The sequence below is a fragment of the Coregonus lavaretus genome, assembly GCF_964263955.1.
Source record: "Coregonus lavaretus genome assembly, chromosome: 3".
NCBI classification, from domain to species: Eukaryota; Metazoa; Chordata; class Actinopteri; order Salmoniformes; family Salmonidae; genus Coregonus; species Coregonus lavaretus.
Window position 1 is genome coordinate 1,367,873 of NC_139990.1, and position 19,214 is coordinate 1,387,086.

Genomic DNA, 19,214 nt, shown 5'->3' on the forward strand with positions numbered 1-19,214 from the left:
AGGTGTTTCACTTCACATCTACTCACCATACACTACCAGTACATGGGGATAGATCTCACAAGAATACACATACAATTCCCAAATGCACACACTCACGACAAAAGGCTGTCTCAGGAAGGGCCCCTTTGACTGAACATGCTTATACTTGCCCAATTTGACTACAAGCTATAATGTAGCTCAGACAGCTCCCATAATGCCAGAGGTATGTGTTTCAGTGGCTCTGTCCCGTGGGTTATTGCAACTACAACGCTAGTGGCTTCAGACAACAGCAGTTGAGCCAGTCGTTTAAATGTCAGGAAATAAATCCACATGGAGCAGCTGAAATCAAGGTCACGGTAGGTAATGCCTCCTCTCTTGAGACCCCCCAGATCTCTAAGCTTCCTAAAGTGACTAAAGCCTACTCTCCAAGTATTTGATTTTATAGGATGAATTAGTCTTCCCACAAGTCTTTCGGACCAGTGGAAGACCAGAGAAGTAACAAAAGCAGTTTTGTTTCTCAAAACTAAAAGGAGCTCAGACAGAAGCCTTGTTTTGGGAGTGAAAGTCATATAAACTGTGGTTTGGTTTTACAGGGAGTGTTTAAGTGGACAGAATATTGGAAGTGTCTGAATATACAGTGTCGGCAGCTCTTACAGTGTGGGATCCAACCATGTCTGCAGACAGTTGCTGTGGCATCAAGAGAGGAGAACGCTGAGAGTGTGAACCTGGAAAAATTGCCAACGGTACATCCACTCGAAAGCACAGTTAAAGTTGAAACTATCATGCTTGCTTTCAATACATACAGTATATAACCACCATTTTAAAAGTTCTGTTGCATTATGTCTGTGTATAAAATAGAGATTGAAATCCTTGTTTAGTGGTCAAGTGTCCTAAGTGTAACTCATGTTGGCAGACAAAAAACAGGCGAAGATGTAACTCGTTGTGATGGTCGAAAACTGCTTTATCAGGCAGAACCTGATCTTGGCCACTGACGAAGAAAAAAAACCCTGAAATATACACAGGTTCCAGACATAATACTGAGAACATGAGATTGGCACATGCTAATGTATCATGTAAACCAACCACAACGGGGATCCCTAACTGCTATAGGGATAAGGGGGGGCAACAATTTATAGACCGATATTAAGGGGTAGATGAGCTGAGCAGTGAGAGAGTGGATAAGGGAGTGATTGACTGACACGGCCATTTGTCTTTTGGTTTAAAAGCCATTCCTGTCCCATGCCCAGTCACATTGTTTACATACAGACCCCTCCCCCACCCAGTGTCTCACCCCTCATACAGACCCCCTCCCCAGTGTCTCACCCCTCATACAGACCCCCTCCCCAGTGTCTCACCCCTCATACAGACCCCCTCCCCAGTGTCTCACCCCTCATACAGACCCCCTCCGCAGTGTCTCACCCTTCATACAGACCCCCTCCCCAGTGTCTCACCCCTCATACAGACCCCCTCCCCAGTGTCTCACCCTTCATACAGACCCCCTCCCCAGTGTCTCACCCCTCATACAGACCCCCTCCCCAGTGTCTCACCCTTCATACAGACCCCCTCCCCAGTGTTCCACCCCTCATACAGACCCCCTCCCCAGTGTCTCACCCTTCATACAGACCCCCTCCCCAGTGTCTCACCCTTCATACAGACCCCCTCCCCAGTGTCTCACCCTTCATACAGACCCCCTCCCCAGTGTCTCACCCCTCATACAGACCCCCTCCCCAGTGTCTCACCCTTCATACAGACCCCCTCCTCAGTCTCACCCTTCATACAGACCCCCTCCCCAGTGTCTCACCCCTCATACAGACCCCCTCCCCAGTGTCTCACCCTTCATACAGACTCCCTCCTCAGTCTCACCCTTCATACAGACCCCCACCCAGTGTCTCACCCTTCATACAGACCCCTCCCCAGTGTCTCACCCCTCATACAGACCCCCTCCTCAGTCTCACCCTTCATACAGACACCCCACCCAGTGTCTCACCTCTCATACAGACCCCTTCCCCACCCAGTGTCTCACCCCTCATACAGACCCCCTCCCCAGTGTCTCACCCTTCATACAGACCCCCTCCTCAGTCTCACCCTTCATACAGACCCCCACCCAGTGTCTCACCCTTCATACAGACCCCTCCCCAGTGTCTCACCCCTCATACAGACCCACTCCTCAGTCTCACCCCTCATACAGACCCCCTCCCCAGTGTCTCACCCTTCATACAGACCACCTCCCCAGTGTCTCACCCCTCATACAGACCCCCTCCCCTGTGTCTCACCCCTCATACAGACCCCCTCCCCAGTGTCTCACCCTTCATACAGACCCCCTCCTCAGTCTCACCCTTCATACAGACCCCCTCCCCAGTGTCTCACCCTTCATACAGACCCCCTCCCCAGTCTCACCCCTCATACAGACCCCCTCCCCAGTGTCTCACCCTTCATACAGACCCCCTCCCCAGTGTTCCACCCCTCATACAGACCCCCTCCCCAGTGTCTCACCCCTAATACAGACCCCCTCCCCAGTGTCTCACCCCTCATACAGACCTCCTCCCCAGTGTCTCACCCTTCATACAGACCCCCTCACCAGTGTCCCACCCCTCAGCATGTCCCCAACAGTTGCTTTGGCTATGTCGTCTCGTGTGCCCAGCTGTTATTGGGGCGTACCACTGACAACACTAGGCCTAGCAGTTGTCAGTGACTACCGTACCATTACTGTGAATCTTCTCTACATTCCTGGACAAAAAACATGTGTTTAGTCTTAAGGATATATGGAAATACAATTACTGAATAGATGGCTGCATCAAGTGAGTTGTTTTTTCTCTTTAATCACAGTAAAACATATGCATACATGTAATGCATATAAAACCATTGCACCGAACCTTCCTCACATGCAGACAGAGAAACAAGCTCCCACACCAAGCCACTCAACGGCAATAACATGAAGTAAACTGATAAATATACACACAGTGTTGTGTGAACACGTGCACAAAATGCCCACAGAAAAGCAATGTGTGTGTCTTCAGGTGCTTCATGTAGGAATCCAGTTCTTGGAGTGATTGTATGAGAAAGACCGCTTTGATAACGTGTCTGGTTCATAGAAAACCTATGAACAGAAAAAACATGAAGTTCAATCAATATCCTCTTTACTGAAATGAAAAGTTAAACATAAGAATATCAATAATAATAGTCAAAACATGATATAAAACACCAATTTATTATGCTCATACGATATTATTGGTTACAACCGGATAGGAAAAGTGTCCAATCTAACTGTGTGGCTTGGATTGTATCCCAAATAGCACCCTATTGCCTATATAGCACACTAATTTTGACCACAGCCCTATGGACCCTGATAAAAAAAAGTAGTACACTACATAGGGAAGAGGGTGCCATTTGGGACGAAGACTAGGAGGGTCAATGATACAGTACTTGGACCTGGCATTCGCTGGCCTCGCGCGTCCTGGGTCCATCGGCTTGTCCCAGAAACAAACAGCACTGGCCACTAAGTGCTTGGGCGGGCCCCCGTAGTTCACCACATCCAACTGCCCAGGGTCAGGCAGGGGATGGGTTCTTCAGGAGAATCAGAGGAGGAGCTGATATTCCCAGGTAATGCCTCCTCCTTGAACAAGGGCTAAAAGGCATGGGAAACCATTTAAGACCAGAGAGATGTTGTCATAGAAACGATTGCTAGTCCTGGATCCGTATTCATAAAGCGTGCTGACCTAGGATCAGGTCCATGCAGTCTTATTCATTCTGATCTAAAGGATAAAACGGATTCTAGATCAGCACTCCCCCTTCTCAGATCTATGGTTTGAATAGCCTTGAATACTGTACATACATGACATTGATTAGGGGTTGGAGTCTTAGGGCCATCAAGTTGCACAGCGACTGGCGGTCGGAAGGTTCCCAAAGCTGTGCTTGTGAATCAGAGAGGACTGCAGGTCATAGGGTCCTGGGATACCTCTCTGAGGGTTACAGGGAACCCTGGCAGCCTAGTGGAAAGGGGAGATGCAGCAGTAGTAAAGTGTAGGTTTGGTGGCAGATCAAGGATTTAGAGAGTTCACATACAACAAGTCTCATTGGGTCTGAGATCCTAAGAACACTTGGGTTGATCCCCATAATGGGTAACGTTTGAGAATACATTTCAGTAAAAAATACCTGATGATTCCACTGATGAAAACAAAGAGATTGAGGCCATATATATTGCAAAATAGTTGGCAAAAGATTTTGCTGCGAAAAGATTGAATCATTAGATCATTTGTTTTGGTACTGCCCATATGTAGCTTGTTTTTGGTCACAGGTTCAGGAGTGGCTGAGGAATTGCAACATTTACCTGGAGCTAACTCTGCAAATAGCACCGCTGGGTGATTAAAAAAGTAATAGTCAACCCATGAATAACATATTAATACTCCTAGCAAAAATGTGTATCTTTATTTTACAATCTGTAGAAACTATGAGAATAGAAAGGTTGAGAATTTTTGTGAAACATCACAGCACATTTGAAAATATATGGTAAATAGAAATCAAAACTGGATGGTGTTCAGAGATAGATGGGAGGGGTTGAGGGTAGCTGAAGGATGGGACTAAAAACAAACAAAAGATAACTATTGTAAAATATACTGTGTATGTAAAATGTATATAGTATATATAAGCTGGAAGTAGAAGTGTTGTTGTCCATTGGTTTACTCCAATTAGGGGAGGGGAGGGGTGGTAGGGTTAGGGGAAAATAATAAAGGAAAATATATTTAAAATATATATATATATATTTTATATTATATTTACAAAAATCATATATGGGGATTGGAAATTATGCGGACAATTACATTGATGGAAGCCACAATCTATCTGCAATATTAAAGCTGATCTACTCCCCCCCCCCCCCCCCCAAAAAAAAAATAATATATAAAATAAATAAATAAGTGAGGTCGTGAGTAAGGTAGCATTAACATGTCTGACCTGGGATGCTAAGCCTCCTGTGCCTTTCTTTGAGAAGGAGGGGATTCTGATTTCAGCAGGCCTTTGAGAAATATGTGCCTGGCCCTGGGTTTTCATTCTGGAAACTAAATGTCAAAATCATATCTTAATTTGACAATTCATTGGTTGGTTGATGTATTAATTAGCTGGAGGATAGATTGATTTATTGGTTGACATATCTACCTGACTGTCTTCTGAAAATAACCTCTTAGCTTGTGACAAGAACCCCTTCTTATCCTCATTGCTTATCACCACTGTTTGGTACTCGGTGGGTATTAATGAAATGTATCCTAGAAGTTTGCCGCCTAGATGAATGTAAAAAGCGATAGCAGAAGTCTGAGCATCATTTAGATTTACAAGGGATGCGAGGCAAAAAAAAAAAAGGACACTTACTGTCATCCTCTGTGTATTTTGCCCATCATTAGCTAAGAGACTTTCAACAAACCGGGAGGGACAGGTGCCTGACATGTATTGCATCGCCTGACAATCTGTTTAGAAGGGAAGAGAGTTTGTAATGGCACCAGTGCTTGACTTGGACTGAAATAGGTACCGGTACTCATTTTGGGTGCTGGTACTGTTCATATTTAGGTGCAGAAGCTTGAGCTTCACAATAATAATATGCCATTTAGCAGACGCTTTTATCCAAAGCGACTTACAGTCATACGTGCATACATTTTTGTGTATGGGTGGTCCCGGGGATCGAACCCACTACGCTGGCGTTACAAGCGCCGTGCTCTACCAGCTGAGCTACAGGGAACCACCACAATACTTCTGAGCTAATATTTTATAAGAAGTACAGGAGCTCAAGCAGTAGAAAATGTGAGGCGCTGGTACCAAAGTCAAGCAATGACATGGACACTGCAACACCCTCATGCTGACTAGGTAGCAATTTGAATGGTCAATGTAGCCCATCAACGTTCAACAAACTCGCAAAGTGATCCTAGGATGCAACAAAATATTTCTTACCACACTGCAAAGTTACTGTAGCCAGAAACAAACTTCTGAGTGTGGATACAATGTTTCCGCATGTGATCTGTTGCCATGACAACGAGTACTTGGTGAAAGCAGAGGGGCAAGAGAAGAAAAGGCATTTAGCTCTTTGCAAGGCAAGCACACTTACCAGTCGCCTAGCGCCCACGTGTGGTGAAAGTCTTTACTTACCTATTTTACCTCATCACTGAAGACGCGCCACTGTTGTGTTTTTCGTAGATTCATCATGGCGATGCATGCGAAAGCGACACCGCCACAGATTCCCGACACACGTCGGGAACTCTCGGAACTGGTCAAGAGGAAACAAGAACTTGCGGTAAGTGTATTAGTTACTGTAGCTAGCTACGTTTTCATTTTACTAAATATTTTTGCTACATGCGTATTTGCTGCATCTTATGTTTTATTTGGAAGGTAGCTTGCTAGCTAACTAGGCCGCACTAGCTAGTTACTACGACAAGGCCTCGCCTCTCTACTGCCGGTAAATGTGTGTTGCTCGCTGGCAAGATACGTTAGCTACCGTACTAATGGGACATTATATAACATGTAACTGTTAGTATGTGCTTTTATTCAGCGTCATACATCCATAGGTATTGATGTTTTACTTGATATATCAATGTTTATGTACAATGCCGCGTCGCTGGAGTTAGGTAGTAACTTCATTTGCCCACAAGGTGCAGTCAAACCCTACCAAGCGAATGCCCACATCACTATCACCATGGGCATGGCTGTGGTACTGTCTCTGGCCATATAGTAATTACACTTTCTGTCAGTTTCATACATTTGAAATGCAACGTCTAATGCCATTTGCATGCATTCCACAGGAGACGTTGGTGAACTTGGAAAGACAGATCTATGCATTTGAGGGCAGCTACTTGGAAGACACCCAGATGTATGGGAATATCATCAGAGGATGGGACAGATACCTCACCAACCAAAAGTAAGCATGACATGGACCATGGCTACTATATGCAGAACTCAGACATAAAGTGTTCATATTGAATAATCTTGCCTGCGTTTACGATCTATTTACTCTGTTTTGTGTTGTTCTGTCATAGAAATTCCAACAGCAAGACAGACAGAAGAAACAGAAAGTTCAAGGAGGCAGAGCGTCTGTTTAGCAAGTCTTCAGTCACTTCTGTAGCAGTGAGTGCCTCACTCTATCCCCTCAGTATTTTCCTAATAGGCCATCTATCCTCTCAGTATTTTCCTATGAGGCAATCTATCCTCTCAGTATTTTCATATGAGGCCATCTATCCTCTCAGTATTTTCCTAATAGGCCATCTATCCTCTCAGTATTTTCCTAATAGGCCATCTATCCTCTCAGTATTTTCCTATGAGGCAATCTATCCTCTCAGTATTTTCATATGAGGCCATCTATCCTCTCAGTATTTTCCTATGAGGCCATCTATCCTCTCAGTATTTTCCTAGGAAGGTCATCTATCCTCTCAGTATTTCCCTAATAGGCCATCTATCCTCTCAGTATTTTCCTAATAGGCCATCTATCCTCTCAGTATTTTCCTAATAGGCCATCTATGATTGTAATAATGTGTAACTGCTGACCAACTGTTCGTCTTTGTTGAACAGGCTGTCTGTGCACTTGGCGGGATACCAGATCACATGAATGAAAAACGTAAGTATATGGCTCAGCCATCCCAAATTGATAAACTTTTGTTTGCCACAGTACATACTGCATGTAGCCTACTGGTATGTGAGACAGTTGAGCTCCAAGGAGACATGCTGCTCTCCTGTTGTCTGGCCCTTCAGGTGAGCCCGGCAGTGGGACAGAGAGCGACACATCCCCAGACCTCCAGAACCAGGAGAACGAGCCCAGTCAGGAGGACACGGAGGACGCAGACGGTGCGCTGCAGGACCTCAAACCCCAGAAGGCCGCCTCCTCCTCCTCCGGCAGCCACCACGGAAGCCACAAGAAGAGGAAAAACAAAAACAGACACAGGTACTCGACCCTGGACACAGTCGCTGGTCTAGTCTAACTCCTAGGGAACGTTCAGCAGGACACAACGTTGTGAAACGTTCAGAACATTGTGGAACAAACATGCCTCTCTGACATGTAGAACACGGAATCAAAGTGGGTCTATTAATGGCATTTCTATCTGCAACGTTTGGCTACTGAACATGGCCCTGCTGTCAAGTCTGAAATATGTGCAAGTGTCTCTCTTGCGCGCAACGTACCTTTTTTAAAGTTGTCTGGGAGGGTCAGTTTGATTGGCTGTGCTACTGTATAAACATCAGGAGGGTCAGTTTGATTGGCTGTACTACTGTATAAACATCAGGAGGGTCAGTTTGATTGGTTGTACTACTGTATATACATCAGGAGGGTCAGTTTGATTGGCTGTGCTACTGTATAAACATCAGGAGGGTCAGTTTGATTGGTTGTACTACTGTATATACATCAGGAGGGTCAGTTTGATTGGTTGTACTACTGTATATACATCAGGAGGGTCAGTTTGATTGGTTGTACTACTGTACATACATCAGGAGGGTCAGTTTGATTGGCTGTATTACTGTATAAACATCAGGAGGGTCAGTTTGATTGGCTGTACTACTGGTTTATAGCAAGTGGCTTAGTCTGTTTGTATTGGAGCTAGAATGTGAGGAGGAGTAAGGAATGGTGCCAACTTTTCCAGCTGTATTAATATCAATTAGACCGTGTCAACTCATCACACCGGTTCCTAGCCACATTGTGTTATGTTGTATGTAGCCTGATAAACCAACACATATTAAGACAAAATCCTCACAGTTAGTTAAATGAAAATACAAAAATATTGTGCTAGCTAGTTCAATTATTAACAAGCCTGTATTTTATAGACAACGTAAGCATCCCTTTAGAGTGAGTCAGACCGGTGTATTAACTACTGCTGCTCTCTACCTCCCCTAATGCTGCCCCAGCCCTTCTGCCATGTTTCATTATGACTTCGAGTAAGTCTCCAATTTTACTTCCTGCTTCCTGTGGTGATACATCCTGGCCGTGACCCAAATGGCACCCTATTCCCTATACAGTGCACTGCCTTTGACCAGAGCTCTTTGGTAAAACGTAGTGCTATGTATGGAATAGGGTGCCATTTGGGGGACTGCCCCTGCCTTCTCTGACCCCATCCTGACGTTCCCACTCTCTCTCCCCCTCAGCTCTCCATCTGCTTCTGTCACGGTTAATGCGTCATCATAGCGAGTCTATCATTACTGCATGTCCAAATCTTTAGTTCTGTCCCTAATGGCACCCTATTCCCTATTTAGTGCACTACTTTTGACCAGGGCCCATATACAGTGAGGGAAAAAAGTATTTCATCCTCTGCTGATTTTGTACGTTTGCCCACTGACAAAGAAACGATCAGTCTATAATTTTAATGGTAGGTTTATTTGAACAGTGAGAGACAGAATAACAACAAAACAATCCAGAAAAACGCATGTCAAAAATGTTATAAATTGATTTGCATTTTAATGAGGGAAATAAGTATTTGACCCCCTCTCAATCAGAAACATTTCTGGCTCCCAGGTGTCTTTTATACAGGTAACGAGCTGAAATTAGGAGCACACTCTTAAAGGGAGTGCTCCTAATCTCAGCTTGTTACCTGTATAAAAGACACCTGTCCACAGAAGCAATCAATCAATCAGATTCCAAACTCCACCATGGCCAAGACCAAAGAGCTCTCCAAGGATGTCAGGGACAAGATTGTAGACCTACACAAGGCTGGAATGGGCTACAAGACCATCGCCAAGCAGCTTGGTGAGAAGGTGACAACAGTTGGTGCGATTATTCGCAAATGGAAGAAACACAAAATAACTACCAAACTCCCTCGGCCTGGGGCTCCATGCAAGATCTCACCTTGTGGAGTTGCAATGATCATGAGAACGGTGAGGAATCAGCCCAGAACTACACGGGAGGATCTTGTCAATGATCTCAAGGCAGCTGGGACCATAGTCACCAAGAAAACAATTGGAAAACACACTACGCTGTGAAGGACTGAAATCATGCAGCGCCCGCAAGGTCCCCCTGCTCAAGAAAGCACATATACAGGCCCGTCTGAAGTTTGCCAATGAACATCTGAATGATTCAGAGGAGAACTGGGTGAAAGTGTTGTGGTCAGATGAGACCAAAATCGAGCTCTTTGGCATCAACTCAACTCGCCGTGTTTGGAGGAGGAGGAATGCTGCCTATGACCCCAAGAACACCATCCCCACCATCAAACATGGAGGTGGAAACATTATGCTTTGGGGGTGTTTTTCTGCTAAGGGGACAGGACAACTTCACCGCATCAAAGGGACGATGGACGGGGCCATGTACCGTCAAATCTTGGGTGAGAACCTCCTTCCCTCAGCCAGGGCATTGAAAATGGGTCGTGGATGGGTTTTCCAGCATGACAATGATCCAAAACACATGGCCAAGGCAACAAAGGAGTGGCTCAAGAAGAGGCACATTAAGGTCCTGGAGTGGCCTAGCCAGTCTCCAGACCTTAATCCCATAGAAAATCTGTGGAGGGAGCTGAAGGTTCGAGTTGCCAAACGTCAGCCTCGAAACCTTAATGACTTGGAGAAGATCTGCAAAGAGGAGTGAAACAAAATCCCTCCTGAGATATGTGCAAACCTGGTGGCCAATTACAAGAAACGTCTGACCTCTGTGATTGCCAACAAGGGTTTTGCCACCAAGTACTAAGTCATGTTTTGCAGAGGGGTCAAATACTTATTTCCCTCATTAAAATGCAAATCAATTTATAACATTTTTGACATGCGTTTTTCTGGATTTTGATGTTGTTATTCTGTCTCACTGTTCAAATAAACCTACCATTAAAATTATAGACTGATCATGTCTTTGTCAGTGGGCAAACATACAAAATCAGCAGGGGATCAAATACTTTTTTCCCTCACTGTAGGAAATAGGGCACCATTTGGGGACGCACCCTTCATTTCTCAAATAATGCGTTGTTTCTAATAAAGTATTAGCACCTAGCTTCTGTAGACTCAACACTAGATTATGTAGTGTTTGAGTCATAGGGGCATGAACACTACTTCTTTAGAAGCTCAGTTTATTTCTTGACCCTGGTTTCATTCCATAAAGGTCCAGTTCCTTTAATCCAGTTATGAAAAAAGCTGCTCTTCCTGCCAAAATGAGATGGGGAGGTCACAGGTTGAGTAAAAACAGACATCTTTCAGCACATCCCAGTCTTTTATATGGTTCTTTAGTTGTGTGTTGCTTGGTCTCTTAGCTCGAGTAACTGTAGTGGTGCTTGTTGTCTCCATGGTTACTAGTGTTGTATTTAGTGAACCCTGAAAGACCTATCGTAACTCTTGCTTTGTTTGTTTTTAGATTCGACATGAAGGTGAACAAGAAACCCAGAGCGGTAAGCTATTTGAATGTTCTGTTGTCTTGAGCTTCCAATGAAGCAATATGTGATTCAAAATATTTAAAGTTCTGCTTTTAAATCTGTCGTCGACGTTGTCGTTGTTCCACAGGACTATTCAACTTGATGATGAATGGGGGAGTTAAGCACTTCAGACCAGAACTGGCCACACAGGAGAGGTCTACCGTGAAGCAGAGAGACTTATCTGGGCTTTGTGAACTTAATATGCCTTTTGTGAACTGTCTTGGTTTCTGCTTTGTGTATATTGCATGAAATGTTTTCCATCCCACCTTCTACTGGGACTATTTGTGTTTCATGATTTTCCTGCAACAAAAAAAAATACAAGGTGTGTCATTGCATGTTACTCAATACCCAGCTTGGGTTATTATTGTATAGTGTTGAACATTCAATATTTATCATGTAACTCTCCACATCTTCCTCTGCTCTTCTTGTGACAAAAATAATATTTTACTTTTTATTAGCCATTGTGTAGTTTGAATATCCCAGCTTCTTTTTATTATAATTTAGAGATTTGTTTAGCATAAAATTGTAATAAAACATTGAATATTACTATATATGTGTTGTTTATGGTAAAAATCTTAGTTTGTGAATGTCTATTCCACCAGAAGCATTGAAAATTCATTGGATGTTAGTCAAAATCTCATCTCTGTCTTTACTCTGTACTCTTCAGTAATCATTTAGCAGGGAAACCAACAGATTTCCCTCTGTGTCTGACAGCAACTACTGCCTGTTTCATTGTGGCTTCTTCATGGTCCTGTTACCTGCCAAGGAGCTCAGATGATGCTGTCTCCAGTCCACCATCTTATTGGCTGAGTCTCAAATAGCACCCTATTCCATTTATAATGCGCTGCTTTTGACTCGTGAAGTTTCAGTGAGATCATGGAAATTGTTTTAGTACTACGTTCACCTTCAAACAGCTTCATTCTGACTCCCAAGTGTGATTAAAAATAACTCTGTTTACACACAAAGATATGAAGTCATTATGGCATTCCTATTGGGTAGTTCTCAGAGATGGAGTGTGTTTTCTGAATAGTGGCAGTTTAAGTGAACCAGGGGGCAACAGGGTGACCACGTCCCGTGCCGTGTTGGGTAGTAGTGAACTACACGTACAGTACCAGTCAAAAGTTTGGACACTAACTCATTCCAGGGTTTGTCTTTATTTTTTACTATTTTCTACATTATAGAATAACAGTGAAGACTATGAAATAACACATGGAATCGTGTAGTAACCAAAAAAGTGGTAAACAAATTATTCGAAGTGCCACCCTTTGCCTTGATGACAGCTTTGTACACTCTTGCCATTCTCTCAACCAGCTTCATGAGGTAGTCACCTGGAATGCATTTCAATTAGCAGGTGTGCCTTGTTAAAAGTTAATTTGTGGAATTTCTTTCCATAATGCGTTTGAGCCAATCAGTTGTGTTGTGACAAGGTAGGGGTGGTATACAGAAGATAGCCCTATTTGGTAAAAGACAAAGTCCATATTATGGCAAGAACAGCTCAAATAAGCAAAGAGAAACAACACCATCACTTTAAGACATGAAGGTCAGTCAATCCAGAAAATGACAAGAACTTTGAACGTTTCTTCAAGTGCAGTCGCAAAAACCATCAAGCGCTATGATGAAACTGGCTCTCATGAGGACCTCCAGAGTCACCTCTGCTGCAGTGGATACTTTCATTAGAGTTAACCACCTCAGATTGCAGCCCAAATAAATTATTCACAGAGTTCAATTAACAGACACATCTCAACATCAACTGTTCAGAGGAGACTGTGAATCAGGCCTTCATCGTCGAATTGCTGCAAAGAAACCACTACTAAAGGACACCAATAAGAAGAAGAGACTTGCTTGGGCCAAGAAACACAAGCAATGGACCGGTGGAAATCTGTCCTTTGGTCTGATGAGTCCAAATTTGAGATTTTTGGTTCCAACCGCCGTGTCTTTGTGAGACGCAGAGTAGGTAAACTGATGATCTCCGCATGTGTGGTTCCCACCGTGAAGCATGGAGGAGGAGGTGTGATGGTGTGGGGGCGCTTTGCTGATGACACTGTCGGGATTTATTTAGAATTCAAGGTACACTTAACCAGCATGGCTACCACAGCATTTTGCAGCGATACGCCATCCCATCTGGTTTGCGCTTAGTGGGACTATCATTGGTTTTTCAACAGGACAATGACCCAACACACCTCCAGGCTTTGTAAGGGCTATTTGACCAAGAAGGAGAGTGATGGAGTGCTGCATCAGATGACCTGGCCTCCACAATCCCCGACCTCAACCCAATTGAGATGGTTTGGGATAAGACGGACCGCAGAGTGAAGGAACAGCAGCCAACAAGTGCTCAGTATATGTGGGAACTCCTTCAAGTCTGTTGGAAAAGCATTCCAGGTGAAGCTGGTTGAGAGAATGCCAAGATTGTGCAAAGCTGTCATCAAGGCAAAGTGTGGCTACTTTGAAGAATCTCTAATATATTTGTTTAACACTTTTTTTTGGTTACTACATGATTCCATATGTGTTATTTCATAGTTTTGATGTCTTCACTATTATTCTACAATGTAGAAAATAGTAAAAATAAAGAAAAACCCTTGAATGAGTAGGTGTGTCCAAACTTTTGACTGGTACTGTAGTTTAACTAGTAATTTAACTACATTTTGCAGTAGTTTGGTGGTAATTGAACTAAATTCAAATATTGGTAGTGTTTTCAGTAGTTAACTTTTTAGCCTTAGCTAACTACTGGAACTACACGTGTTTGTAAAAGGAAAATACAATATGTGTGAAGTAGGCAATCATTAATTTAAATTTTCGGTATCATATCTGCCTAATTCTCACTTGAAACATTGTTTTTGTGTTTAATAGGCTAAATTACACATTCTGTTAACATTTGACCTTGGAGTGATCTGTTTTTGCAATTTATAGACTGACATTTCATATTTAGATACTTTTTCATTAAGTAGTTTGGATGTAGTGACCTACTTTTTCAAAGTAACTTTAGTTAAGTAAACTATATTTTTCTGAAGGTTAGCTTTAGTGTAGCTTAACTTCTGCCAGTGTGAAGTAATTGTTAGCTTGGAAATCTATATTTTAAGAGTATCTTCCCCAACACTGGTCCCAAGCTATTTCTAGAACGTTCCCTGTGTGCGACCAATACTGATCAGGTGTGTAGTATTGAAATGGTTTGGTGAATACAGACAAAACTGTCATTTTGATCGTTCAGATAAAAATATAGTAGTAGATGTATTTAAAGTAGATATGCATGCTTATTAGTGAACGCTGTATTGTCAGTATGCAATACCACATTCGTTCACTAGGTGGCATTTTGACAGGACTCAAAGCATTGCCTTAAATGTCTTTCAACCACAGGCTTTCCATATCATAAAGAAAGTCCTAACCCTCTTCCACAATGTGACTACTATGACTATGAGTCATGAGTTGGTTGTTAAATCTGTCATCAACCTATCAAATGCATGGTTTCTGCTGTTCTTTAATTCTCTGTACTGCCAAAGATACTGGGATGAATTAGGGTGTATGTCCTCCCACCAATATTCCGCCATGCCAACAGCATGATGTCACCGCGGCACAGTTAAAGACCTTTACGACCAGGGCTTTTGGGCTTGGCTCACGGATATCTGGACGCGTCCCAAATGACACCCTATTCCCTATTTAGAGCACTACTTTTGATCAGGGCACATAGGGATATATAGTATAGGAAATAGGGTGCCATTTGGGACACAGATTATACCTCAGTATTTAGGAGAAGATAATCCTCTTTAAAAGTCTTGCATTTCTCAGTTCTGTTATGGTCATGGACAGTACATCAGCAAGGTTAGTCAGAGCACTGACCCATTAATGATGTAGTGACTATTACGTTAGTCACAGACTGTGTGTCCCAATGGCACCCTATTTCCCTAAATAGTGTACTACTTTTGACCAAAGCCCTATGGGCCCTGGTCAAAAGTAGTGCACTATATAGGGGATAGGGTGCCATGTGGGATGTAGACTGAATGGTTCCAAGCATCATCTCACTAGAGAAATGCATGACTTTTAAAGAGGATTACCCCTGGTGTGCCAATGTGGTGCCAGGCCAGGGTGGTGTCCAGTGCCCACTCCCTGGAATCCAGTGAAGGTTCAGGCAGACCAACACAAAAGCATTGTAGCAGAGGACAAAGGAAAACTGTCCCAGAAGGCTGATTTGAATCTTCATTTAGACTGGAATGTAATTTTCCTCAGGCTCCGTCACAGACTCCATATTTGTGCCCATTGTTTGGGATTTCTATCACAAAATAAGTTACTTGCTTTTAAAGCCTTTGCCATAGTGGCTTACAGTTTCCATAATGCCAAGTCCATGCTCTCCATTTGTACCTCATAAGACTACACAGAGAACAACAAATAACTGGCCTTTTAAACCAAGTCCCTTCTACAGTTTAAGACATGCTCTGGAACTTTGGCGACTAATAAGTATTTTTTTAAACCTCACGCTTTGGGCTGGATGTGTCAGTGTGTAGTTCATACATTCATAATCTATCAGCAGAATTAGTGTCTTACCTCAATTAGCCACGACCCAGGCAAAGCTAACGTTCTGACAGGCAGGATGGAAAGGCTGTCTGGAATAAGTCCATCGCTGTTTAATGCTGTTCTCCCACCACACATTTTACAGTCACATTTCATTTGGAATGAACTATAGAATTATTCTATTTTATTTTTCCCTTCGTTGACGCTACTTTCCACAGTCAGGCCTACCAGTCCTTTTGAATTGGGGTATTATTGTTGAAGTGTAGGGGGACTTACGCGATAAGGATTTGGGTTGTTCTCTAACGAATAGGTTTAATTTGATCCTCTCTAGATTTTACCCCACTCATAACCTCTCATTAAAGAATGATGGTGTATTTCAAATAACATACTTCTTTCCCTTCTCTACCCAAACCACAGTGTCTAGTCCAAATACATGTCCTCCCCTCCCTGTCTCCTCCCATGTCCTCCCCTCCCTGTCTCCTCCCATGTCCTCCCCTCCCTGTCTCCTCCCATGTCCTCCCCTCCCTGTCTCCTCCCATGTCTGCTGCCATGGAAGGCTGACATGAGCAGCTTGTGGTTAGAGCAGGTCACATTTCAGCCCATGATTCAGTCATGTGTCATCGGTACAAAAGTTACTGAGTTCTACTGTGGCAATATGATCTGGCAGCTGTTGTTTTATGCTCCATCAAAAACATTCTGATCTGAACAATGGATTGTGTAAATCAGCTTGAAAAATACACACACCTACTACATGATCAGGGACAGTTCAATTTTGATTCCAGACAGTTCAGGAAATTCCTAAAACTGAAGAATCCTCATGGAAATTCTGGGACTGAAAGTGTCCTGGAACGACTGGATTCTAGGTACTCATGACAAACGTAACATAAATGTTAGCCAAATTAAGTAGCTGGCCAGCATTCCTGGTTCTGAGGTTAGTTCTAGTAGCCTACAGCATATTGTGCTGTTGTACTGTATCCTGTTACAGACCCAGTGCATCATGTTGGGCCTGTATCTCAGTGATGTTAGGCCTGTATCTCAGTGATGTTAGGCCTGTATCTCAGTGATGTTAGGCCTGTATCTCAGTGATGTTAGGCCTGTATCTCAGTGATGTTAGGCCTGTATCTCAGTGATGTTAGGCCTGTATCTCAGTGATGTTAGGCCTGTATCTCAGTGATGTTAGGCCTGTATCTCAGTGATGTTAGGCCTGTATCTCAGTGATGTTAGGCCTGTGTCTGTGATGTGATGGCCTGTGAGTGGTGACATCATGTGAGGCCTGTATCTCAGTGATGTTAGGCCTGTATCTCAGTGATGTTAGGCCTGTGTCTGTGATGTGATGGCCTGTGAGTGGTGACATCATGTGAGGCCTATATCTCTGATGTGATGGCCTGTGAGTGGTGACATCATGTGAGGCCTGTATCTCAGTGATGTGATGGCCTGTGGGTGGTGACATCATGTGAGGCCTGTATCTCAGTGATGTGATGGCCTGTGAGTGGTGACATCATGTGAGGCCTTCTCCCCCAATTGCTCAGTTTGGCCGGGCAGCCAGCTGTAGGAAGAGTCTCGGTGGTTCCAATCTTCTTCCATCTAAGAATGATGGAGGCCACTGTGTTCTTGGGGACCGTCAATGCTGCAGAAATGTTTTGGTACCCTTCCCCAGATCTATGCCTCGACACAATCCTGTCTCGGAGCTCTACGGACAATTCCTTCGACCTCATGGCTTGGTTTTTGCTCTGACACATACTGTCAACTGTGGACCTTATATAGACAGTTGTGTGCCTTTCCAAATCATGTGCAATCAATAGATTTTACCACAAGTGGACTCCAATCAAGTTGTAGAAACATCTCAAGGATGATCAATGGAAACACGATGCACCTGAGCTCAATTTCGAGTCTCATAGCAAAGGGTCTGAATACTTATGTAAATAAGGTATTTCTGTTTTAAATTTTTTATACATTTGCAAAAATTGCTAAAAACCAGTTTTCAGTTTGTCATTATGGGGTATTTTGTGAAGATTGATGAGGGAGAAAAATAATTTCATCCATTTTAGAATAAGGCTGTAACGTAACAAAATGTGGAAAAAGGGAAGGAGTCTGAATGCTTTACGAATGCACTGTATGTGCAGATTAGTGCACCACTTCATCACTTTCTCTCTCGCTCTGCTGTGTGTGCATCTTGCTAGCTGTCACTCATATGGCAAGGGGCTGAAGCTCATTGGTTGAACTTAAATTGCTAGGGGGCTGGCCCACGTGGGGGAAAATGTAGGGGAAATGGCGCAGCACAGCTTCCAGAAAAACTGCAGCTTTCATTCTAGGGATTTCGTGGCTAATTGAGGTAAGACACTAATTATGCTGATAGATTATGAATGTATGAACTACACACTGACACATCCAGCCCAACGCGTGAGGTTTAAAAAAAAATACTTATTAGTCGCCAAAGTTCCAGAGCATGTCTTAAACTGTAGAAGGGACTTGGTTTAAAAGGCCAGTTATTTGTTGTTCTCTGTGTAGTCTTATGAGGTACAAATGGAGAGCATGGACTTGGCATTATGGAAACTGTAAGCCACTATGGCAAAGGCTTTAAAAGCAAGCAACTTATTTTGTGATAGAAATCCCAAACAATGGACACAAATATGGAGTCTGTGATGGAGCCTGAGGAACATTCCATTCCAGTCTAAATAAAGATTCAAATCAGCCTTCTGGGACAGTTTTCCTTTGTCCTCTGCTACAATGCTTTTGTGTTGGTCTGCCTGAACCTTCACTGGATTCCAGGGAGTGGGCACTGGACACCACCCTGGCCTGGCACCACATTGGCACACCAGGGGTTAAGCAAGGAACGTATTTGATGTGTAACGTACACAGAAGTCCAAAGGCTGTTCTCATTGGAAGAAAACACACCTCAAAGAAGCCTTATAAAGTGTTTATTTTGGCCCATTTTAAGAAAGACTTTATAGTCACCTTTCCAGACACAGTATTCTGATCAAATTGTGTTATTTTTACAGCACATACTGGATTGGTTTAGAGTTGTAGCATACCTCAATGGTTACAATACAGCAAACAGGAAATGCTATTTTGGGTTGTTATAAAAGAGTACAAACAAACGCAAATAGAATTGACAAGCTGAGCCCTCATAACATTTGAATACGGTTTGATACTTTTTTGATGTAGCTGCAATAGAATGCAGGTGTTAAGACGCTGTTCAGTTCCGACTGCATGGGCGCCATTAGCGCCATATTGCGGCAGAGCTCAGGTCAGCTGCATCAATGTGTAAGATCCTTTAGGATAGGAATAGTTCGTGTATTCTTAGAAGTGCAAAAAAATATATTTCAAAATGACAAAAAGGAAAAGCTTTAGCTAACACATAATTATTTTTTTTTTAAACATTTTTTTATATATTTTTTT

At 43.2% G+C, this 19,214-nt stretch overlaps 1 protein-coding gene across 1 annotated transcript; it reads left to right on the top strand.

Moving 5' to 3' along the window:
* The first annotated feature begins 6,137 nt into the window (after window positions 1-6,137).
* Window positions 6,138-12,277, top strand: LOC311110456 (chromatin modification-related protein MEAF6). Its single transcript, XM_084153011.1, has 7 exons — window positions 6,138-6,253; window positions 6,759-6,874; window positions 6,993-7,080; window positions 7,522-7,567; window positions 7,702-7,891; window positions 11,258-11,291; window positions 11,404-12,277. Exons 1-7 carry the CDS (start codon window positions 6,164-6,166, stop codon window positions 11,416-11,418), a joined length of 579 nt encoding a protein of 192 aa, XP_084009137.1. The 5' UTR covers window positions 6,138-6,163; the 3' UTR covers window positions 11,419-12,277.
* The last annotated feature ends 6,937 nt before the right edge of the window (window positions 12,278-19,214 follow it).